This window comes from Vipera berus (genome assembly GCF_964194415.1).
Source record: "Vipera berus genome assembly, chromosome: Z".
NCBI classification, from domain to species: domain Eukaryota; kingdom Metazoa; phylum Chordata; class Lepidosauria; order Squamata; family Viperidae; genus Vipera; species Vipera berus.
In genome coordinates this window covers 43,324,061-43,348,644 of record NC_138205.1, presented here as the reverse complement: position 1 = coordinate 43,348,644, position 24,584 = coordinate 43,324,061, and the positions used below count along the sequence as shown (strand labels likewise).

Sequence of the window (24,584 nt, the reverse complement as noted above, 5' to 3'; positions counted from 1 at the left end):
TGACTGTTGGACATCTTTTCAAAAGTATTTTCTTATCCAGACAGAGAAACAGAATAGACAAAGCAGTGAGAGCAGGAGCTCCCTTGCGGAAAGCTGGCAGGGAGTGTCAAAATTCACAATCACTTGACTCTGCGCTGCAGAAACCATAGGTTTGCTAATATAACGTGTGAACTTCCTTTAAATTTCAATCATATGAAAATAATGGGTCCTTGATTTTTTTTAATTCCATTTATATCCCGCCCTTCTCCGAAGACTCAGGGCGGCTTACAAGCTTAGCAGTAGCCTTCATTCTATGTATATGCCTGCTTATTAGGGCTTTCACACACACCCCAAGCGGCATTATTACAAAGTCAGCTTAATTGCCCCCAACAATCTGGGTCCTCATTTTACCTACCTCGGAAGGATGGAAGGCTGAGTCAACCTTGAGCCTGGTGGGATGCGAACCTGCACTAATTGCAGGCAGATTTTGTACATATTCTTTTAATTTAATGGATTTTAGGTATTTAATTAAAAAAAACCTTTTGCACTATAATGTATCGTTTTGGAATTGAAGGCTACAGAGTTTTAGTAGATAGAAAAGATATAGTTCATTTTGCAACTCTGTGTTTTGTAGAATTTGCTAGGAATTTGAAGTATTTCTTTCCAGATGGAAAGATAAATAACGTACAACTAATGATGCATATTGAATAATTTTAGCTAGGGTATTGTCTGCTGAAGTTATAAACACGTACCTCCTCTGAAGAATTGCATTATGATGAAATCTGTAAGAGAAAATTTCTTCTGAAAAGTTTACCCGCCATTTTGAATTTTCCCCTGCAACATGTAGAAGATAACAAAGTCTTGATCTTCAGAAATATTACAAGGAAGGAATAGATCTGTGGGAAGGAATTTCAAAGATATCATTTGAGACTTGATTTGCCTTTCCTTCAACCTGATCTTTTGAGGCCATTATTAGCTCAGAAAATTTTATCTTTCATTAATGCAATATTGAGAATTAATGGTAATTTTCTTCATCGGTATATATTTGTTCACTTAGGGTTGGTGATAATTTATATGATGTTCTTTGCCTAACAAAATAAACCTTGTAGAACAATGATTTATTTATTAGTCAGCCCATCTACATCTGTAAATGAGGAATAGGAAAAAAATATGTATATCCACAACTTAATATGAACATTGAATTATATAGATCATGGTCATCTTCGGCAAGTATTTTTCTGTGCAGAAAACCTGAATCTAATTTTCTAATCTGAGATTCAATAATAATAATAACTTGTAAAACTTGTATACCTCCCAAATCTCAACAACTTTGGATAACTCACAGCAATCAAAGAAACTACAATAAAATCAATTAAAATATAAAGATAAAAGATGACAAGTGTAATGAAGTGAGGGTTCTTACTCTCCCTTGCCAAAGCTTTGGTGAAAAATAAAAATAAATTACACATGACTGACTTGTGATTTTGCTTATAGAATCAGAGAAACTGAATAAGATGAGTTCCCTTCTGGAAAGACTTCATGTCAAGTTTAATCCCAACAGCAGACCTTGGACAGAAACCATGAAGCTTGTTAGACAAGTTATGGTAAGTATTAATAGACTTTATTTTTTAGGCTTTTGCTATCCCATGTGAATGGAGAATACATTTTAGAATATAACTAAAGAAAAATTGGCAGACATGGAAAGTAGCCAAGAAATTGGACTATTGGTTACCCTATTGAGCAACTGTCTCAGATTTTACAAAATACTACTGGTAATTGGAACTTACTTAAGTTTGAATGACAGTTGTCACAATCTATCATGTAAGACAATTCAGTTCTAAACTATCTTCAGTCTACTGTGTTGGTATAATCCATGTTCTTGTTTGTTTTTGTGATGATAAAGGACAGCTTATTCAAAGCTCCTTTTTCTGTAGCTGTAGAACATATATATTAAGTGTATTAATATCTTAGTTGTTACTTCTCTTTCATTTTATTATTAAATGTGGCATGAAATACTTTCTCCTATTTCTTTTGAATGTAGGAAAAACGAGTTATGAATTCTGGAGGTCACCAGAATCTTGTCACCTGCTTGGAAACTTTGCAGAAGGCTTTAAAAGGTTGGTCTTTGTGTCAAAAAACACATATAATAAATATTTATTTTTTAAAAAGGAAATATTCATCTGTTTATAGGAATTGCCATTAACATTTTTATAGTTTTAATGCTTTTATTCAAAAGCATTTATTCAAAAGAAACTCACATACTTTTATATAATATTCCTAAGGATTTATATATAGATTGATTGTAAAACTGATGTACATAATGATTTGCTGCAATCTGTATCATGTTTTATTAGGTTAATCAGTAGGCATCTTTTGCATATTAATGTACAAAAGGCCACATTCCTAATGTATCAGTGCTTTTGCTGCATCTTTGTAATGCTACGTGAGTTTGGGAAAAAGTAGTAGTGCTTTTGCTTTTTCTCTCCACTCAGAACCAGCAAGCAGTGGCAAAGGCATGTTTGGGTTCTCTTGCTTCTGTGCCTGCTGCCAGTTAGAGCTTCAGCTGGTTAATAGGTGCAAAGTTAAGCCTGTGCACCCAGCTGTATCCTGCATAGCACAGTTAGAGAAGGGGTCAAAGACTTTGCATCAAGAAGCATAGAGTTAAAACAATAGGGCTATTTTTCCTCTGTTTGGGATTGGAAAGAAAGTATACTTCTTGATTCACTTCTATTTGGAGCTAAAGAATTTCATAAGTAGCTTTTAATGTTTGACCAACAAGTTCAGAGAGCTGTAGTAGTGTCTTACTCCAAATCTAGTTTGAGGAAATAGATGTAGTTCAAATACAGCATATTAATTGGACTCTGTTTCCTGATTTATTAAAATGAGGAAATTGTTTTGGAATGATGCATATCAACAGCAATGAAGTTAATGTTATATAGCATACAGTTATGTATAACAAACTAAACTGCTTAAATTAAGAAGTTATGATGCTGAATTAGGATACTTGAATCAGACATACAGAAACCCACTTACCATGTTTCTCTGCTTTTCTTTCAACCATTTTGGCTGTTCACATGAGGCTAAAGCAAAAAGCAGTCCAGAAAAGTTGTTGAATGGAAAATCACAAGATTCTGCTGTTTTCATCGGCATGTTTTTTTTCTGTTTCATTCCTACTTCTTGCTTAATAATCATAATAGGCTATAAGTGCATGGTGCTTCTGTTGTCATGTTTTGTTGTCTCTTACCGGTCTTTTGCTTTGGAAAAATAGGACATCCTTAGTCCATCTTGCCCCAAGTCACCCTTTATATGAAGAAAGATATATAAAGTTGACAGAGGACTGGATTTAATTAAACTGTCTTCTTCCTAGTGTCATCTCTGCCTGCTATGACAGATCGCTTAGAGTCCATTGCTAGACAAAATAGGTGAGTTCTTTAGTTCTTTTACCTAGTTAATTTCAAAGAATCATGCTAATCTGGTAATTGTCTATTTGATATACTACAAAAGCACATATTTCTACCGCTAAGCTGTTTCAACTTCAATTCTTTTGCAGGAAATATAGTTTCCTTTGGTTATACAGTACATGGAATGTATCAAAAGGCCTTGATCTAAGCTCCCATCTCAATTGTTTTTAAAGACCATAAGTGCAGTACATACCTTGTTACTGTGCTCTCTGTGATCTGAATTGGATTAATTATTTTATGAGTGGATTAAAATATAATTTTCTATAAATTGATGGAAATAGAGTAGTTTTTAAACATTCATCATTATATTTGAAAGCAAGTTTGAAATAATTCTATTCTAATGTCAAACCACTCCTTAGCTTTTATAGCTCTCTTTGGCCAGCACTATGCTAACTACACTTTTGTATATTTTCATAATAGTTTAATATTGTTTTGAGGAAATAAAAGTGAAAACCTGAGTGGGCGGCACTTGGTATGAGAAGCTACTTTTCTAGTTTGGTATATCTTTGCTATAAGTTAAGGAGTTGATGAACAAATATTGAGTAAATATACTAGCAAGCATAAGTATACCTAAGGACTTGATAAAACCTGATAGAGTTATATAACCTTTTTTTTTTAATTTATAATTTTTCCCTTTACAAAAGTCTTGGATCTCATCTTAGTGCAAATGGCACTGAATGCTACATAACATCTGACATGTTCTATGTGGAAGTCCACTTGGATACTACAGGACAATTGCGTGATGTCAAGGTGGCACATCATGGAGAAAACCCAGTGGTACGTAGAATGTAATGGCTAAGTTATTTTTTCAATTTATCCTAAATCAGTATTTGCCAGACTTTTCCCCATCTTGACTTAGATTCGAACATAAAGATTAAACCAGAAAGTTTCCTTCTGGGTCTAAAGAAAAGAGAACTGGGGGAAAAATGGAACTCTAATTTTATATATGGTTGATATCAGCAAGATTGCTCTATGCCACAGTTTGGCAACCCGTGGCTCTGGAGCATCATGTAGCTCTTTCAGCCTTCTGCGGCTCCCAGTCATCCTCTGCCATTTGCAGGGAGACAGAGAAAGGCACTTGCTCTTCTCACTCTCTCTCTCCCTCCCCCCCCCTCTCTCTCTCTCTCTCTCTCTCACACACACACACACACACACACACACACACCAAGGGCAGGAGAGCCAGCCCAATAAGAATGTGTGTCAGCTTGTTGGAGAACAGCTGAAGCCAGCTTGACAGATGAGCAGAAGATCGGAGAGAGGAAGAGAGAGAGGTGGGGGGAAAGAGAGAGGGAGGGAGAGAAAGAGAGAGAGAGAGGACTCATGCACAACAGCCTCTATTTCTTTTTAATTAAACTCTTCGATCACGCTGCCCCCCCCCCCTCGTGCGCGAGAGAGAGTTTTGCGGCTCCCAGTGTTTTCTTTTCTCTGGGAAACGGGTCTAAGTGGCTCTTTTGAGTGGTTAAGGTTGCCAACCCGCTACTCTATGCATAAAAGCGGAAGGATGCCTCGATTCCTACCATGGACAAATGATTACAAAAGCTTGATGGAATTAGCAGAGGTGGACCAAACTGACCATGCTGATAAAAGAAAAGAACAAAAGAACTTTGTTTCTATTTGGAAACCGCTTCTGGACTTTGTTCTTGAGGTGGAAAATAAATGATATTATGATTTTGGTTTTTACCACTTAGACTGATATGCCGATACAGAACTGGCTAGTGCATACTGCTATAGAAATGTAAAAAGTTAAGATTTGATTATAATGTCTGATTTTACTGCAACAGAGAGAGTCGGAAGTCAGCGCCTTTTCTTTTCCTCCCACTCTTCACACCTTTTTTCCCCCTTTTCTACAGTTGTCCCCTACTATTTGCTTTTATATTTTTTACATTTTATGTTATAAATGAATAAAACTAATTAAAAAAGATTTGTTTTAAAATATCCATGGAAATCACAAAATTTCCACTTTAAAAAAAAAGATTTTTTTATGGGGAGGGGTGCATTTGAGAACATTTCCAAGTCCCCATCTTAAGCTATATGTTGGTTTGTTTTGCTTTAAAGGACATGCTGGTGTACTCCCAATAGTTTGTAGTTTGTATATTATCCATTTTCTTTTTTCCAGAGCTGCCCAGAGCTGGTACACCATCTAAGGTCAGTACTGTGTTCTTATATTTGCTGGCTACATCATCCTTTCCTAATTGTATGTTTTCTGATAGCTGATAACCATTTTATCAATTGCTTTTTGAACTCAACTTTCAGATGAGATAATCCAATTTCTGGATTAAGCTTTTAAAATACCCCTGTTTGGTCATGCTGTAATCCATAGGGCATCAGAAGGAAGGGTGATACAGATTATACTAAAAATGAGGGCAGTCTTTTCAAAACCTTTATTTATACAAAAATCCTCTCCATTCCTTTCTAATAATTTTCTGCAAATTACTCTCATTAACAACAGCCAACCAGTGATTTTGTCCCTGTCAGTCAGATAATCAAAGAATAAGCTAGCTAATGCAGACTGGTTTACTTATCTTTAAGAATGCTAGCATGGCCTTGTTCAGGCAAATATGATCTCCATTGTATTGTTTCACAGAACTGTTGGGAGTGGATAGGAAAATTGTGATGAAAAATTGGTGGACTTCAAAAAGGCTTACGCTATGAGTCAGATAAATAGAACTGAATAATGGTGCACTATGGGCTGGAAATATTCAGTATTTAAAATAAGGAAATTTGAAAGAAAAAACGACTATCTTAATTCTGCATTCTAACAGGATAGTAGGGTTATTATGTTCTTCTAGAATGTAGACTTATGCGAGTGTCTCTTATTACTTTTTATAAATGTTTCTTCTTGAAGAAGAATAATTGAGGCTTTGAGAAAATCCTCTGCTACAGAGAGGTAAAAGACAATCCTGGAAGATTCATAGGCGACATAAAAGTGCAGTTAGTTAATAAGACCTGCAAATCTCTGAAAAGTATACACCACATTAAGGTAACTTGGGCTACAATAGTTCCAAGCAGGATGCTACACAGGAAGATTGAGAGCCAGCAATATCAACACTGTCACTTATCCCCTTCCTTTTTAGAAATAATATTCTTGTTGGTTTCAGATGATTTTTTTCTTTCCTAGAGAGAGAAACTTCAATGAATTTTCTAAGCATCTTAAGGGTCTTGTCAATCTATATAAATTGCCAGGTGACAAGTAAGTATTCCATTAAGTCATAGTTTCTTAACATCCTAGAAAGTAGTTCCGTGTTATAAGCTGTTTTATAAATAATTATCCTATTCGGTCATGACTCAGCTGAGACTGACTGCAGCAGGGGATGACACAATATCATGATAGGGAGAATTGCAGGACTCTGGATATAAAATGTATTTATTTATCAAATTTCATCTACAATTAAGGGCAGATTGCAAACATGGCATTACAAATTATGGGAGGTGTGTGTTTTAGCATTCTAAAACATCGAAGAGCATCTTCTCTTGGCAGAGAATTGGAAGCAATTCTAAAATCTTTAGCTAGCTCTTGTAGTGTGGGGAATTTCTTTTTTTTATATATCAAATATTTAACACAAGTTTCCTCTTTGCCTTTCAGCAAATTGAAAACTAAAATGTATTTGGCTCTACAGTCCTTGGAGCTTGATCTTTCAAAGATGGCAGGAATGTATTGGTAAGAGCAGTTTATCATAGTGAACCCAGAATTTAAAAAATAAAATAAATATCCAGGGAATGTAATAGTGGGCTTGGAAAGAACTGGCTTTAATCCTATTTGAACCATGGATAAATAACATATTTGTGCATCATATTATTTCACCAATATTATTATTTCTGTTCTGCATAAGGTTTAAGTCTTTTATCTTTGATGATAAAGGAGGAAGGTATAATATCCCACATCAGGAGTGCCTATATCTGTATTTAGACAAGGCTGTAGAGATCATCTCCCATGTCTATTATGCTGACCCTTATACTATACTCAGTGTTCTAATTAAATCAGAATTCCTCTTTTAACTAGAGTTATTAGTCTGAAGAGAAACAAAAATGCATTTTTATTAGCAAATCAATCTGTAGAAATATCCAGAAAAGCTGCCACAACTTGATCCATTGTGATTGCTGTTAGAAGGCACTGGATCTGAATTTAGAAAATTGCAAATGCCAGTATACTATAACCTGAAAGTTTGTCAACATACTACATCTTTTAATAAACCTTTTTCCTATTAACCTTCTTTCTTCTTTATTAGGTTAATTTCTTATCCTGTTTTATTAGATTTATTGTAGTTGTAATTTTTTGTTATTGTTATTACCATATGTATAATTATTCTAAAGAACTGTATATGTATGATAAATCTAAGATTCCAAATATGGTTTAAAAGATGAGTTCCAAAACTTTCAATAGGGAATGTGTGAGATTGTCTTTAAAAAAAGTTTAAGAAGATTTTGTTTCATTTGCTGAAACAAAACTGGAAGTGTGTTTCCCAAATGCAGTAAAAGATAGCTAGTGATCCTGATTGTTTATCCACATGGATGTCATGGGAGGAGAGGATCTCATTTAAAGGGTTAAATTGCAGTCCTGTTCAAATTTATATGCAGTTGAACTTGTCAGAATTAATTTCTGATTGACGTGCATATGATACAACTTTTGTATCATGAATATCTAGAAATTGGTTTTGTTTTCTATAGGCAAGCCACCAACGCAAGCCCCTTGGACAAAATTCTGCATGGCAGCGTGGGCTATCTCACTCCTAGAAGTGGTGGTAGGAAGTGTTTTTCTACTAATATTTTATATTTATAAGATGGATAGATAGGTAGGTAGGTAAATAGATAGATAGGTAGATAGATACTATAGATAGACGGACAGACAAATATAACCCAATTAATAGTGCAATGATTCTTGTTTTAAAATAATTTCTAAAATGGTTGATTCCTGATTATTTAAAACAAATTGTGAAATTACTATTACCTAGTTTTGTTCTTCTGGCCAGACTTGCTTAGTTCAGGCAATGCAGTTCCATCCATAGTACACTACAGATAAAATATGGATTTCAAAAGCTGCTAGATCAGCAAAAAGCTATAGAAAATGCACATAAACTATATATTATAATCAGTCTGTACATTTGAGAAAATTATTTTCCAATCTTAAGTGAATTCATAAATCCTCAACATTTCAGTCCTAATTCAGCATAAATCCATTATTTACCAGAAATAGCAACATACCTATTTTAACCTTGATCAAATAAACCAACTTTATATTCTTTGCTTTTATTTATAACAACTCTGATCTTTAGACCCTTCAAGTAAAGTTGTACAACTTAATATCTTTTCATTTTTTTCTTTACTTCTTCTCACAAAATTGTTCAAAATCTTATTTTCAAATTTATCTGGATCCTTAATCCATATGTCATTTTCCAAAATAATAGGACTAATTAGTCTTTTGCTATTTATTCAAAGAATTAAGTTCTTAAACTTGTAGTTAAGATTTCTTTTGTCAAGAATTACTGGAAGCTCACTCAGTGTAATGAAATGTGTTGGTCACAATGTTCCTAATAGATGAAAATCAGTTAACAAGCAATTTTCAAAAGTGATTAGAAAAGGAAGTATATGAACTTAGAGTCCTTTCAAGATATTTATTTATTCAATTTATATACCTCCCTTCTCCCGTAGGACTCAGGGCGGTTCACAAGGTTTTTAAAAACAGTACAACAAATTACAAAACTTAAAATCAATTAAAAAGATTATATTGACCTTGAAATAAAACCCCAGTTAAAATACAATTAAAATCCCAATTAATATTCTCAGACCAGGCCAGAGAGCTCAAAGAGCCAGGTCTTCAGGTCCCGGCGGAATGAGCGAAGGTCAGGGGCAGTCCTAAGTTCTACAGGCAGCTGATTCCAAAGGGCAGGCGCACCCACAGAGAAGGCCTATTGTCCGCCGGCAATCTTTTACCGGCGGTACCCTGAGAAGACCCCCCCCTGTGGGAGCGCACAGGATGAAGGGAGCTTGATGCCGGCAGCAGGTGTTCCCTCAGATATCCCAGACCCAAGCCATTTAGGGCTTTATAGGTCATCACCAGCACCTTGAATCTCACCTGGAGGGCAACCGGAAGCCAATGCAGCTCGCGGAGCAGAGGTGTTACATGGGAGTATCGGGAAAACCCCATCACAACCCACGTGGCTGCAATCTGTACCAGCTGAAGCCTCCAGGTGGTCCCCAAGGGCAGCCCCATGTAGAGAGTGTTGCAGTAGTCCAATCGGGAGGTCACGAGCGCATGAGTGACTGTGCACAGGGCATCTCGGTCCAGGTAGGGCCGCAACTGGCGCACCAGGCGAACCTGGGCAAAGGCCCCCCTGGTCACAGCTCCTATATGGTCTTCAAAACTGAGCCGTGAATCCAGGAGGACGCCCAAGTTGCGAGCCCTATTGACGGGGGGGTAACACCTCACCCCCCATCATTAAAGGTGGAATAGACTGGTTAGTCCGAGATGCCGGTATGCACAGCCACTCAGTCTTGGCAGGATTGAGACGAAGCCTGTTTCTCCCCATCCAGACCTGGACCGCCTCCAGGCAACGGGACATCACAGCGAGGGCATCACTGGGTTGGTTCGGGGTGGAGAGAAAAAGTTGGGTATCATCAGCGTACTGATGATACCCCACCCCAAAACCACGAATGATCTTGCCCAGCGGCTTCATCTAGATGTTGAACAGGAGGGGAGAGAGAACCGACCCCTGAGGAACTCCACAAACGAGAGGCCTCGGGGCAGACCTCTGCCCTCCCGTCAACACCGATTGCGAACGGCCCAGGAGATAGGAGGAGAACCACTGCAAGACAGTGCCTCCCACTCCCAACCCCCTAAGATGCCGCAATAGGATACCATGGTCGATGGTATCAAAAGCCGCTGAGAGATCTAATAGAACTAGGACAGAGGAGAACCCCTGTCCCGAGCCTGCCAGAGATCATTCACCAGTGCGACCAATGCCGTCTCCGTGCTGTACCCGGGCCTGAAACCCAATTGGTACGGGTCCAGATAATCAGTTTCCAAAAAGCGAAGGTTGGAGACAGGACGATAGTTGTTTAAAATTGCTGGGTCCAGGTCAGGCTTCTTGAGAAGGGGCCTCACCACCGCCTCCTTCAAAGCAGCGGGGAAGACACCCTCACTCAGAGAGGCAGATATTACTGCCTGGAACCAGCTTCGTGTCTCCTCCCGAGCCGCATAAATCAGCCAAGAGGGACACGGGTCCAATAAACAGGTGGTGGAACTCAGCCTCCCCATAATCCTGTCCACATCATCAGGGGAAACAGGATCGAACTCAGTCCAGATAACATGCTCAAGACCGTCCGATTCCTCCACATCAGACTCTGCCCAGTTAGAGTCCTAACCGGCCCAGATCTGAGCGATTTTATCTGTCAGATGATGACTAAACTCCTCGGCCCACCCCTGCAAGGGCTCCTCTCTCACCTCCTGATTAAGGAGGGAGCGAGTCACCCTAAACAGGGCGGCCAGGCGATTATCTGCGGACGCAATGAGGGCAGCGAAGTAATTAGCCCTCGCCATCCTCATCGCAGCAAGATAAGACCTTATAAAGGTTCTTAGCTGCAATCAGTCAGATTCGGAACGGCTGGACCTCCAACCGCTCTCTAGACCCCGTCTCTGACGCTTTATCTCCCGGAGCTTCGCAGAAAACCATGGAGCCCAGCGGGATCGCCGCGTCAGAGGTCGCAAGGGTACAACACAGTTGAGTGCCTCAGTGGCCGCCCTTTCCCAGGCATCAACCAAGGCATCAACTGGGCTGTGAGTGAGGGCGATGGGTATAGACCCAAGCACCATCTGGAACCGTTCAGGGTCCATTAGGCGCCTGGGGCAGAACCATCTGGTCGGTTCCGCAGCCCAGCGGCGGGGGGTGGCATAACGGAAGACCAGCCGCAGGAGATGAAGGTCGGACGATGACAGGGGAACAACGACCGGTGAACCCCCTCCCAAATCATCCAACCACTGTCCAGACAGGAACACCAGGTCGAGAGTGTGACCCCCCCCCCTACATGAGTCAGGCCTTGAATTACCTGGGTCAGGTCCATGGCCGTCATGGAAGCCATGAACTCCCGGGCTAACTCCGACGACCCTCCCAGGGAAGGCAGGTTGAAGTCACCCAGCACTATAAGCCTGGGGAACTCCACCGCCAACCCTGAGAGGGTGTCGAGCAGCTCGGGCAGAGCTGTTGCCACACAGCTGGGCGCCAGGTATGTGAGCAACAAGCCCATCTGAACCCGAGGGCCACATCTCAGGAGGAGGGACTCACTCCCGCCAATATTAACTGAAGTTTTACCAAGATGCTTATTCCCTTGCTCTGAGACCTCTAAACCCACCAGAAACCACTATCTAGTAGTCTTCCCACAAGATGCATCCAACTTGTGAGCAATCTCAAGTCCTCTTCTTGTACAGAAAATATTATCAAAGAGCTGGTCTAATCATGGCCTCTTCATTCTGCCCTGATTTTCAGTTCTCCTTTCCATAGAGCTATCTTCAGCTTGCCATTTCTTCCTCAGAACAAATTCTGACAACAACAAATAAAACTTTATATCTGGCACAAATGTAGTTCCTGCCTGCAGCCAAATGCACTGTTTTTGAGATTCCACAGCAGCTTCAGGATCCTAGGATTAACAATAATAGTAATTTGGATAGTTGGATTGATAGTAGCAGAAGAGAAGAGAAAGAGCTGCAGAAAATCACAAAATACAAAGATCTGCAAATAGAAGTAGAATGAAAAACAACTTGCATCCTGTGACAATACCTTTAACATCATCAAAGAACATCTGCCTAGCCCTCTCCTTGGGAAGGACTCTATAAAAATGCCAAATCCATTGTAAACATCTGGCTGATTGCGAGATCATAGTAATATTAATACTATTAAACTTGCATGCAACCCAACTCTCAAAGAAAGGCAGACAGTATTATGTTTCAATTTTCAAATCACTTGTTCCCCTTTAGTTCCAAAATATTGGAATAGTGCAGGAATGCAAACATTTATTTAATAACTAAAATACATAAGTCAGAGCATATTTTAAATAAATAAATCATAAATTTTATTGTTTTAAACGCTTTTTATTTTTATTGTTTTTATAGTTTTGAAACTGAGTCAATTAATTGAGATGGGCAGCTATAGAAATTGAATAAATAACTTTAATTGAACAGATTAACATATATTCAGATCAACATGTAGACTTCATTTTTACTCTTCTTACACCTTTCCTAGTTTTTTTCATTTAAAACCTGCTTATTTCAGGTCACCTGATGAATCTGAAGTATTATGTTTCTCCTTATGATTTATTTGAAGAAGGCACTGGAGTTCCCATCATTCTGAATGAGAATAATGGTACGTTATTCTTGGATAATGCACTGATCTTCTAAATTAGTCATTCTAGTATGCTGGATTGCTTTAGATCTTCTTGAACATCCTTAATAAAAAGTAAGGCAGATTAACCTTTAGATATGCAGTATTCATATTTAATAAAGAATAGCTGAAGCAAAGAATTCCAATAAAAGAACTTGTAAAGACGTCTTGCAGCCATAATGTGGTAATACATTGTGGAACTCAAGTTTAAATCATAGGTGTCCAACTTCTCAGCTTGCCTGGGCCACATTGAGTGAAGAGGAATTGTCTTGGGCTGCATATTTATATACGTTAACTATAATATAGTTAACGTGTATAAATCATGTAGTTTATGATCTTGTGGGGCCATATTGCTAGCTGATCAGGGCCATGGGAGAAGGGTTGGACACACATGGTCTAAATGATGGGGCTGTGAAATGACTATGCTACCTGGTTCACTAGTATATCCTCAACCTGAGAAATAGCCTGAATTGCTGTACTCTCTTCATAGAGTTAATTTGTTCCAACTCATTTCTGATCTTCAGAATAAGGACTCTGCTTTCTCATAGTCTAGCAGAGGAAAAACACAGATCTTTAATCACATTAATAATGTGTAAAAAGATTAATAAAACTTCACATGTTTTTGAGTTGCATGGTGTTTTGATTGTGACAATCACTAACCCAATAACTGTCATAACCCTTTGCCAATGCAACTTGAAGATACAAAATCGATACTTCATTTAAAATTGTTTATTGAGGTAAAAAGTAGAAAGCAGTGAATTATTTTCTACAGGGCTTATTCTGGAGAAATTAATAGCGATTAAATAAAATGTAGGTACAAATGAAATATTACTGTCTTCCAACCAAAAATGTGACATGGAGGACGAAAAAGGAGAATGAAAAATATATAAACAAAGTGAGAAGGATTAAATTGAAATGAGAAAGAAAATGTTAACTAATTATTTTTTTAAAAAAAGCATAGAGACACAAAAGAATACAAAATTCAAGATGAGAAGGAGGTGTGAATACAGTGATAGCCTTGTAGCATAGCCAAAAAGCAGAGGTTGGGCCAACAATCATAGAGGCCCCTGTTGGATGCATTGACCTCTTAAACAGTACACCTTCCTACCAAAATATTTTGGGAACAAAGGTTGTGAAAACCTTTACCCCTTTGCAATGCAACTTATTGCCTTACCAAACAAATTAATTGAACTTCTGAAATATATCTTTCACACAGAATCCCAGAGAGGACTTTGAATCAGAGATACTTCCTTACTTTATGAGTTAAAAGTGATCTTGAATCTCTTCATTCAGTGTCAAATTCATGATTTATATTGAGATGGAGCACAATATTGGCATTGAAGATCTTAGATGAAATAATCTTACATGTTAAATTGCTGCCAGTTACTTTTCAAGTTAATTTGGACAGTTATTAAAGAATAAATGGCCAGGACCCAAACAAAAATCATTGCCCTTCATTTTGCCACCATCTCTTGCTACCCCTACACATATTCCCTTCACCTATATTGTTGTTTCTATTACAGATACTAACCTAAGCAAGAAGATGCGTATGATTTAATGTATGAGAAACTGTTCTGTTGTTAGAGTCCCTTTCTTAAACTGGAAGGAATGTGTTAATGACATTTGTTCCTATTTTCAGAGCCTAATAAATACCTTTAAATGGCATAGGTGACACAATAAGATCCCTGGAAAGGACATTACTGGAATGTTTGGTTTTGAAATAAAGTCTTGGGTTACAAGAGCAGGATTGGAGAATCCCATACAGTCCTTCAAATTTCCCAGTGATGCTTAAAACTTTGAGAATAAGTAGGCAAATGGCATATTATTATTTATTAAGCATACGTGCTCCTGACTTCCGGTAAAAGAATATACATCAAAAATCTGAGATAAAATGAAATTGTACTTCCAGTTCATGGGGGAACATAGAATTTAAGCTTGCCTGCATCATTAAATGGGCAAATCTTAACTGGTATATAGCAGCCTTTGGGAAGTTAAAAGTCATTGCTTACCCAAGAATGCCATCCTTTATCAAAAGACATCCTTCACAAATCTATTTTCTGTATAACAGTAAATGATGTTAATGACAAGTTACGCAGTATCTAGCATTACCTGTTTGAGAAATTGTACCTTTTTCTCCTTTCCTTTCAGTTCCTCGTTACCTAGGCATGAATGTGTGTGTTACAATTGAGGGAACCTTAACTATGAACAAACTTCCAATTGCCCCTCTGATTATGGGGACTCATCCTGTTGATAACAAAGGGTAAGAAAAAAGCAACACTAAATGTTTATTAATGTTCTATAGGACATGGTCATTTTGGTCCCTTTTTTTGAATGTTTCCCATTATATTCTTTTTAATGAATAAAATAGATAAGGCTCTCCTTTCATCCTCCCTACATATGTAATCATCTCTCCTGTAGCCTTCAGCCTGTAAAAAAAAATCTGATTATTATCAAATCTTTTTCTTTCTTTTGTTTCAGGACACCCTCATTCTCCTCAGTTACCAGTGCCAATAGTGTCGACTTGCCAGCTTGCTTCTTTTTGAAGTTTCCAAAACCTGTTCCTGTTTCTCAGGCTTTCATTCAGAAACTTCAGAACTGCACCGGTGATAACTTTTGATAAATTCTTGCAAGAATTTTGCGGTCATTAATGATTTTTTTTCCAATGGTACCATCTGTCAATTAGATGGCAGAAAAGTAGCTTTTTTAAAATGGACTCTTATTCTTTTTCACAGCCAAGACTGTATATTTTCCATGAATCTAATTAGAAGCAGTCCTAATTTCTGAAATTCTCTTCTTTAAGCCAAGCAAATGTCATATCTTTGTCAGTACAAATAATCATGGAAATATATCATAGTCTGGAAAACTTAGCATCTCAGAGTAAGGTTACACAGAGTTTTGTGGTAATAAATATGCTTCATCTTTTTCTCTGTTCTCCCCGCTCATTTCCCCCTGCCCTTACAAGGTATCCATAGCTACTTTCTATATTTTATCTTTTTTTTTCTTCTTCCTATGTGGACAAAACAAAACTTATAAATATTTGAAAAGGTTAATTTTATATGCCAAGCAGATGATGTATGTAGAAACATACATGTAATTTAGTTAAAACTGAGAGGCTTTTAAGTATATAATTTGGATTATTCACAACTGTTTTAGCTTTCCTATAGTTCTACAAGTACACCTTCAGCCTTCCCGAGATATTATGCTAAAATACTTAGTTAATATGGGAGATGAACAAAGAAAAAAAATTGATTGGAAAAAGACACAGGTTTTCTAATATAATAGATCTATTGATGATTATACCTTCTTATCTCCCAAGCATAGTACTCTCTCTGTGGACCATATTCATTTATAGTTGGCTTTATTATGTAATTAATAATATAATCTTTGACTTCCAGTTGCCAAATGGGAATATATTTATGTATTAAACACTTGTGTCTGGGAAGATAATTATGGCAATTCTATAGTGCAGTAAGTTCCCGTCCCCACTTTTGGAGAAATTGCAGAATTACACTAAACAATACAATATTCCCTCAACTGTAATGTAATAACAGCTGTTCTTCAGTTAAATCTTAAATATTTTCTTTCTATTTCTAGGTATCCCGTTGTTTGACACTCCTCCAACATATGTCCCATTATATGAGCTCATCACACAGTTTGAGCTATCCAAGGAGGAGGAGGATGATCTGTGTCCATTATACCATAATATGCGCTTTTATGCTGTAAGTTATTAAGTGAGAGAGTAACATATGAGCTAGGCAAGTTCTAAATGCAGAGTTTTTTGAACACCAGAAAAATGTTAATACATAGTGCTATAAATATAGTTGTGTTTTATTATGCAATACTTTAAATGCAAAATTTCATTACTATTTAACTGAGAAGTCCTATATTGATTTGAGATTCAAGTATAGTCAGTCCCTTCTGTGTTTCCCCAAAAAGACCCACCCAGAAATAAGCCCTAGTCTGATTTTTTTTAGCATGCTCCTAATATAAGCCTAGGTGGGTGGGCATGGCCAGTACAGGAGGCAGTGAGCGGAGGGCTGATGGTGTTTGGCAACAGCCACAGCCTGTGCAGCACAGGTCAGTGTGGAGGTGAGGGGGAGGCAGGCAATCTTGACACGCTGGACAGCTGTCTGCCCCAGTGCAGCCACTGGCTAGCCAAGAGACAGTAGGCTGGAGTGGGTGACCAGCCATGGGAGGTTCATTCTCACATAGTGGTACCAGCAGCAGGCAGAGGCAGAAGCACGAGGGGGAGGCAGGTGATCCAGATGCACTGGCTCACAGGCTCGCACAATGGCACCAGGAGCAGGCAGAGGCACAGGGAGGAGGTATGCAATCCCAACGTACCTCCCATTTTGTCCCACTGTCTCTTGGCTTGCCACAGCCATGCCAGGGCAGGCAGCTGCATGGTACAGCGGGATTGCTTACCTCCCCTCATGCCTGCCTCCGCCTACTCCCAGTGCCACTGCACAATCCTCCTGCGAGCCTGGCAGCTGTGCAGCTCATCCAGATTGCCTGCCTCCCCCTTACACCTGCTGTTTGGACAGATAATCAAGTCATCTGCGCTGCGCAGGGTGTGCAGCCCCAGAGTTCGCCAGCCAAGGGGCCAGGAGGCTGCAGATGCTGTCGCCCCCGCTCGCTCACCGCTTCTTGTGTGCATGCCAGGGGGGAGCCAGGCTGATCACCCAGATACTGTCTTTCCCCGAAAATAAGCCCTAATGCAGGAGTCCCCAACTTCTGGTCTGTGTGGACCAGTACTGGGCCGCAGCATGCCAGCAACCGGGCCGCATAAATAAGCAAGGCCCCATCCGCGGGATGCAGGCAGCACACAAAACCATGCCCCCTCCGGTCTGCAGAAAAACCCCTCTCGTGGAAAAACCGATCCCTGGTGCCCAAAAGGTTGGGAACCTCTGCCCTAATGCATCTTTTGGAGCCAAAAATATTATAAGACCAAGTTTTATTTTTGGGGAAACAAAGTAGGTTATAACCCTAATTGGGACCAGAATTTCCATTATTAAGCAAAGCAGTTGTTAATGAAAACATCACATTACTATGTCACTTAGCAAAGGCAGTTCTGGCAATCCAGCTTGTGGTTGTTAGGCTAGGACCATGCAGTTGTTAGCCTAGAACTTTAGGCTGTCTCTGCTCTTTTGGCCGTCCTTCACATCATGCATGGTGGGAGGGCAGCGGCAGAATATAACAGCCTCTTATCTTGGCCATGCTTGCGGGGTGACCAAAAGGGGCACAGATTGTGGGTAGAGATAGACTGGTGGGGGGAGTTGAAATGGAGTCAGTTCGCACAGGGCAAGATAATGTGACCACAGGATACTGCAATATTTGTAAATGCAAATCAGTCACTAAGCACTCAGATTTTGATCACATGATTGTAGGAATACTGGCCATAACTTTGAGGATCTTTTGTAAGTCAATTTTTTCAGTGCCATCATCATTCTGAATGATGTTGTTAAATGATAACCGAAGGACTACCTTTAAGCTAATTTCTTTCCCTATCTTCTTCTCTCTTTCTCTTTTCTCTTTTATTTTCACCATTCTGTGATTAATCTTCTCTTAACTTATCCTAAATATACCTACCTTAGAGTAAGCTCCACAGAATTCAGTAGGTTTTCTTCTCAAAGATATATATGGGGCTCATCGTTAATTTCTCTAGCATACAATCCATTTTACACGTAACATGTAACAGCAATAACACCTCTATACTGGTAAATCTGAAAAATCCTTTTCTAGATAATAGTTTTGGGTTGTTTTTTTTAATCTATAGAATTATCTATGTCTATGTACCTGAGAAGTATCTAGCGAGCATTACAAACATTACCCTTTCTTAATGCTTGTTTCAATTTTATACTGTTCCAAATGTTGCCAATTGGGCTTCATATCTCACAACAAAGCTCAATAGATCTGCATTTTAAAAATCTTCAGTGCTCCAGCAATAGAAAAAAATAATAATCTTTATGCTTTCCAAACTGGAATAGTTAATAGGAAGGACATTTTTTCCTTTTTCATCACACTCTTATTGACCTAACATTCTCTTGTTATAACGCTATGATGTAACATTGACGTAATGAAGATAACAAAATTTAGAAAAATCTACTACAACATCAATCCTGTATAGGACTTAATTTTTTTTTCAAATTCAAGCCATACATTTTTATGGTGTGTTGCTATCACTTTCCAAGGAGTTCTATAGACCTTCTCTCAGTTTCTCTTTTTAGGGCGGGTTATTCTAACTTCCTCTCTTTGTCACGTCTTTCAGCAGCCATTTTGAAAGCTCATAACTCTAGAGATCTAAGATTTAAAAAAAAATGTTTGGCTCTTCATTTATAATGTGTCTACTTCTGTTTACAGTACTTAGTTGAACCTTATCTTTTAATGAGTTTTTTTCTTGCCAAATAAGTAGTATGCAACCTAAATTAGAATAAAGGTCTATTTATCATGTTTTTCATGTCACATTATTTACTTGGTATGGAAATTAAAGAGTAATTCCTTTCTGACATGGGCAAACCTAGAAAAAAGCTTTTTCTTGACTCTTTTGGATTTAAAGCATTATATATCAATTTATTCCCAGAAGAGTCAGTTAAAATTTATTTATTTATTTATTAAACTTATATACCGCCCTTCTCCCGCAGGACCCAGGGCAGTTCACAAGGCAATTAAAACAACATCACAATACAAAAATTAATAACAATTAAAATAGATTAAATTATCCTTAATTAAAATCTAAAACCCTTATAACTCTGACTAAAAACCCAATTACAATAAGTTAAAAAATTTGACATGTTAAGTGTTAATTTTATTTTAAAATGTCTATAAAAAGTAATAAATCAGAATGTTATCCCTCTATAAGAATATAAGCTATAAGTAAACTTTGTAATGGAATGTAAACAAAGTGGGCAAATGTAGATCAAAGCAGTCTTTTGCAGTCTATGTGTAGATAATTTTAAATTAGAATTTTTGTAATGATCCCCAATATTTGGTGCTGATTGCTGAGCTTGATAAGAGTTGTAGTCTGGGAATATTTGCTAATTGAGAAAGGATGCTTTCAGCATTATTATTTTGTCCCATGTTATTAAATGGACAAAACATTTGTTACTATATACATTTCAGGATTAGGTTGTTCACCATTGGAATATACCGGTAACCCCTTTACTCCAGTAAATATGTACAGTTCCTAGAGATGTATGCTAAATATCTGAATGGTTCTAACATGATTAGTTTGGTACATTTTCTCTGAAGATACTTTAAATTTTGGGGAATGGTATAATTTAAATATTTTTAAAAGTGTAAGAGAAAACCAACTTTGAAACAACTTTTGCCTTGAAAGCTGATTCAGTTCATCTTTGTAAGGCTACTCCTTTCCAAGGCATTTGCTTTGTAATATTCCCCCATGTTTTATATGCATCCATGTATTTCCAATTCCAGGCCTTGCCAGGACAACAGCATTGTTATTTCCTCAACAAAGATGCCCCATTGCCAGATGGACGAAGCCTTCAAGGAACACTGCTTAATAAAATTGCTTTCCACCATCCTAGTCGAGTGCCTCTCATTCTCAGTATGATCAGGCATCAGGTGGCTTACAATACACTAATAGGCAGCTGTGTCAAGCGAACCGTCTTAAAAGAAGGTGAGTCCTATCCACTTAAAAAGGAAGCACCAAAGAGCTTTTGAAAGACACTTTAGTTACTGGCATTGTCAAGTTGAAAATAGAAGGTGAACACGTGCGCATGCATACACTGATTTCAGCATAAATATTTTTGTTTTATAAGCCACTTCAAAAAAATAGTGCATGCTTATTTTACAGATACCTTGTTCCAGAAAAATAGAAGATGCAAGTATGCTGTACTTCTGCATTTGTCATTCTGCTAGTCAACATATATTTCTAATAAACATTTTGTGATGCTGTTATCCTGTACAAGTAGTTCTCAACTTACTACAGTTTGTTTAATGACCATTCAGTTATAACAGCACTGAAAAATGTGACTTATGACCATTACAACTGTTGCAGCATACCTGTGGTCACGTGATCAAAATTCAGACACAGATTCATATTTATGACAGTTGCAGTGTCCCAGGGTCATGTGATCACCTTTTGCAGGCTTCTGACAACCAAAGTCAGATTCATTTAATCGTGTTACTATCAAATGCAGCGATTCACTTAAAACATCTGTGTCAAGAAAGGTCATAAAATGGGGCAAAATTCACTTAACAACTGTTTTGCTTAACAACATAAATTTTAGGCTAAATTGTGGTCATAAGTCAAGGACTACCTATAATGTATTTACCTGTATTTACATGCTATTGTGCAACTTTCCACTCAAGAATTATAGTAGGTTTTAAGTCTATTTGAAATCAATACTGGATTTATAGACTTTTATTTAGTTGTTTGATTTGGCACCAACTAACTCAAAAGACCTTGAAAATTTTAAATTGCAGGATTAGTACAAGCAGGCATAAACTGGATGTTTATATAGTGTTATCTTTTTCAAGAGGAAAAAGGACTATCTTTTGTAGTATAAGAGAAAATTGGATAAAATTAGAACAGTATTGACAAGTCTGTATTTTAGACAGTAATTACAAAGATTTGCAACCATTATGTCAGCATGTTGAATTTAAAACTAATTTTGTATGAAATTTAGCATATCAGTATTCTCCCTAGTATGTTTACGTCTTTGCTAGAGGCATGAAGTGAGTACAGAATATGTTAGATACTTTGAGGAAATATTAAAAGTAAGATAAATGAAATCAAATTACAATTAGGATTTGTTGTGTCTCCTCCAAGGAATCCAGATTGACAAGTTTAGGATTTTTTCACTATAGCCTTGCAGCAAATCTGTGAGATAGGTTAAGTTACAAATAGTAGCATGCGGCTGTTAAAATATTTTTAGACTGCAACTCTTGTCAGTCTCACCACTGACCTTCCTGAGTCACAGGCAAGAGCAAACAGCATGGGGGGGGGGGGGAACAGCTGCAATAGTCCTACAGATATCCTGTTCATTCTCAAAGAGTTTTCATTTCAGAATTGTTTTAAAAAATATTAGCTGTCTTTGTATCATCGGGAATGGTTCTCCTACCAAGATTAAACAAATCTTTCACTTTCATTTGCATATTTTTCCTATAATTGTTTACAAGAGCAACTGAATTCAATAGAAATAGGCAAATAGAGATAAAAATAATAAAAGCCTAAAATGGCAACAAATATATAAATAATATTCTATAGACATATACATATATGACTTAGGCAGCTACGATGAATAGAACAGTTTTGTTCTATGCAGGGGACAAGGCAATCTTATCATCAAGGGAGTTGGTCGATTCCAGTATCCCCCGCAAAATGTGCAAACCTCTAAAGAAAGGAGCATTTTGGGGGGGGGGGGAATAGCATTTAATTCTAAAAATGCATGCACAGAAATAAGTTCTGTTGGAATAAGTGAGACTGACTAAATCACTAAATCTTAGCTATGATCTGTCTATGAGAGAGAAAAAATCATAGTGTCAACTAAAATAATAATGCAAAGTTTTCCAGAACTCAACAAGCAAACAACAGTTAACAACCAGTTACAGAACTGCAGTATTACTGATGGTTCTGTTGTTCCCTGACACCAATTCTATTTGGAAAGATCTTCCATTAAATCAAATTTTAAAGCCCCCAATTTAGCTCTCAAAAGTTGTTTTATGGAGACAACAGATTATCTGACCTTGCCTTCAAATCTATTTTTTCCATGTCATAATTGAGTTGCTAATAAAAATATGAATGTTTCTTATTTCCTTGATTTTCATTGTACAGTGAATAGAGTTCTCTATAACTTCATATTGATATCCATCCATACTTTAACAAGTATTTTTCTCTTGGCTGTATTACCAAGTTGTGCTCTTTTTCCAGATTCCCCCGGCATCCTGCAGTTTGAAGTCTGCCCTCTTTCTGACTCCTGCTTCAGTGTATCTTTTCAGCACCCTGTTAATGACTCCTTAGTTTGTGGTGAGTTACAGGAGTGAGGAGGATTGGGATATATGTATAAACTGAGAGCCAGTTTGGTCTAGTAGCTAAGGCTTTAGGCTAGAAAAAAGCGATCATGAACTGTAATTCCACCTTAGCTATCAAAACCAGCTGGGTAACCTTGGGTCAGTCACATTCTCAGCCCAATTCACCTCACAGGGTTGTTGTGGTGGGAGAAATTGGAGGAGGAAGGTATGTTGGATATGTTTGCTGCCTTGAGTTATTTATAAAAAAAATAAAGGCAGGATACAAATAAATAAACTGACATTGGCTGAAAATTCACTTATTTTCAGTAACATTCTGCTCATGAATTCTGTCTTTCAGTGGTAATGGATGTACAAGATTCTACCCATGTGAACTGCAAATTGTACAAAGGGCTTTCTGATGCACTCATCTGCACAGATGATTTCATTGCAAAGGTTGTTCAAAGGTATGTCTGCTTAAACAAAAACCAGATGACTTGAAACTAGTAAAATATAAAAGTGATTATTCAGAGATATATTCAAATAACTTTCACCATAAATCTTTGTTTATTGTTTTTCTGTTTTCTGCTATTTTTCAGATGCTAGTACAATAGCAAAAAAAGCCTCACTCAGTGCAATATTATTCTGAATTTACTTTTCCTAATTTTTTCAAAGCTACACAACAAGATTCGCTAGATTCATGTACTATATTAAGATATAATGTACTTAGTTTTGTAATGGTTTCCCATAACTATCCAGGCAGTGGTGGGATTCAGCCAGTTTGCAACACTTCAGCAGAACCGGTAGCTAATTTTTTGTTGCCCGGGCCCAGAATGGACTTCCAGAGGTGACATCCAAACAGAGAACCAGTTGTTCACATGTTTGAATCCCACCACTGCATCCAGGCAATGTGGTTTGCATGCAGTGGTTTACAGCTTAGAAATGTGTATGAATTGGGCCACTAGCTTGTTCAGTGTATGATATGTACAGGTAGTCCTCGACTTATGAACACAATTGAGCCCCAAATTTCTCTTCCTAAGTGAGACAAGTGTCATTTTATGACCTTTCTTGCCACAAAAGTGAATCATTGCAGTTCTTAAGTTAGAAACACGGTTATAAAATGAATCTGTTTTCCCCTTGACTTAGCTGATCACAAGGTCACAAAAGGTTATCACATGCCCCTGGACACTGTGACCATCATAAATATGAACCAGTTGCCAACTATCTGAATTTTGATCACATGACCATGGGGGTGCTGCAAAGGTCATAAATGTGAAAAATGGTCTAGGTCACTTTTTTAGTCTAGGTCACTAAAAATGGTTATAAGTTGAGGATTGCCTATAATATGCCTGTGGAATCTGATCAGATATCAACACTTTCATGTAGAAGAAAATGTGTACAACCCTTGAGATCTGAATATCTCATATTTTTATCTTATTCAGGGTTGGCCAACTTATTTTAGCTAGGCTAGGGACTACACGTTAATTGTATTTTTGTCAAATTGCTTCTGAGAATCAAGAATTGTGGCAGTGATGTTGTTATAGTGCATCTTCCTTTGAAACAAAAATAATATGGAGAGTTAAGGTACATGTAGTTCACAGGTTACAACCATTCATTTAGTGAAAATTCTATATTCCAACAGCACTGAAATAAGTGATTTATAACCGGTTCTCACATTTATGACCATCGTAGCAACCCCACAATCATGTGATCAGAATTTGGGCATTTGGCAACTATCCTGTATTTATAACTGTTGCAATGTCATAGGGTGATATGATTGCCATTTGAGACCTTCTAAATGGGTTTC

General features: G+C 37.7%; 1 protein-coding gene across 3 annotated transcripts in view; it reads left to right on the top strand.

Moving 5' to 3' along the window:
• The window catches only part of MED1 (mediator complex subunit 1), a 36,744-nt gene that overhangs the window by 5,510 nt on the left and 6,650 nt on the right, over positions 1-24,584 (top strand). For all 3 annotated transcript variants that reach the window (XM_081346442.1, XM_081346441.1, XM_081346443.1), the window contains 15 exons: positions 1,474-1,583; positions 2,021-2,096; positions 3,347-3,401; positions 4,085-4,217; positions 5,557-5,585; positions 6,559-6,630; positions 7,024-7,098; positions 8,106-8,179; positions 12,701-12,790; positions 14,957-15,068; positions 15,287-15,411; positions 16,403-16,527; positions 20,243-20,444; positions 22,701-22,796; positions 23,139-23,244. In XM_081346442.1, the coding sequence (XP_081202568.1) occupies positions 1,474-1,583; positions 2,021-2,096; positions 3,347-3,401; positions 4,085-4,217; positions 5,557-5,585; positions 6,559-6,630; positions 7,024-7,098; positions 8,106-8,179; positions 12,701-12,790; positions 14,957-15,068; positions 15,287-15,411; positions 16,403-16,527; positions 20,243-20,444; positions 22,701-22,796; positions 23,139-23,244 (1,480 nt within the window). The remainder of the gene's footprint in view (positions 1-1,473; positions 1,584-2,020; positions 2,097-3,346; positions 3,402-4,084; positions 4,218-5,556; positions 5,586-6,558; positions 6,631-7,023; positions 7,099-8,105; positions 8,180-12,700; positions 12,791-14,956; positions 15,069-15,286; positions 15,412-16,402; positions 16,528-20,242; positions 20,445-22,700; positions 22,797-23,138; positions 23,245-24,584) is intronic.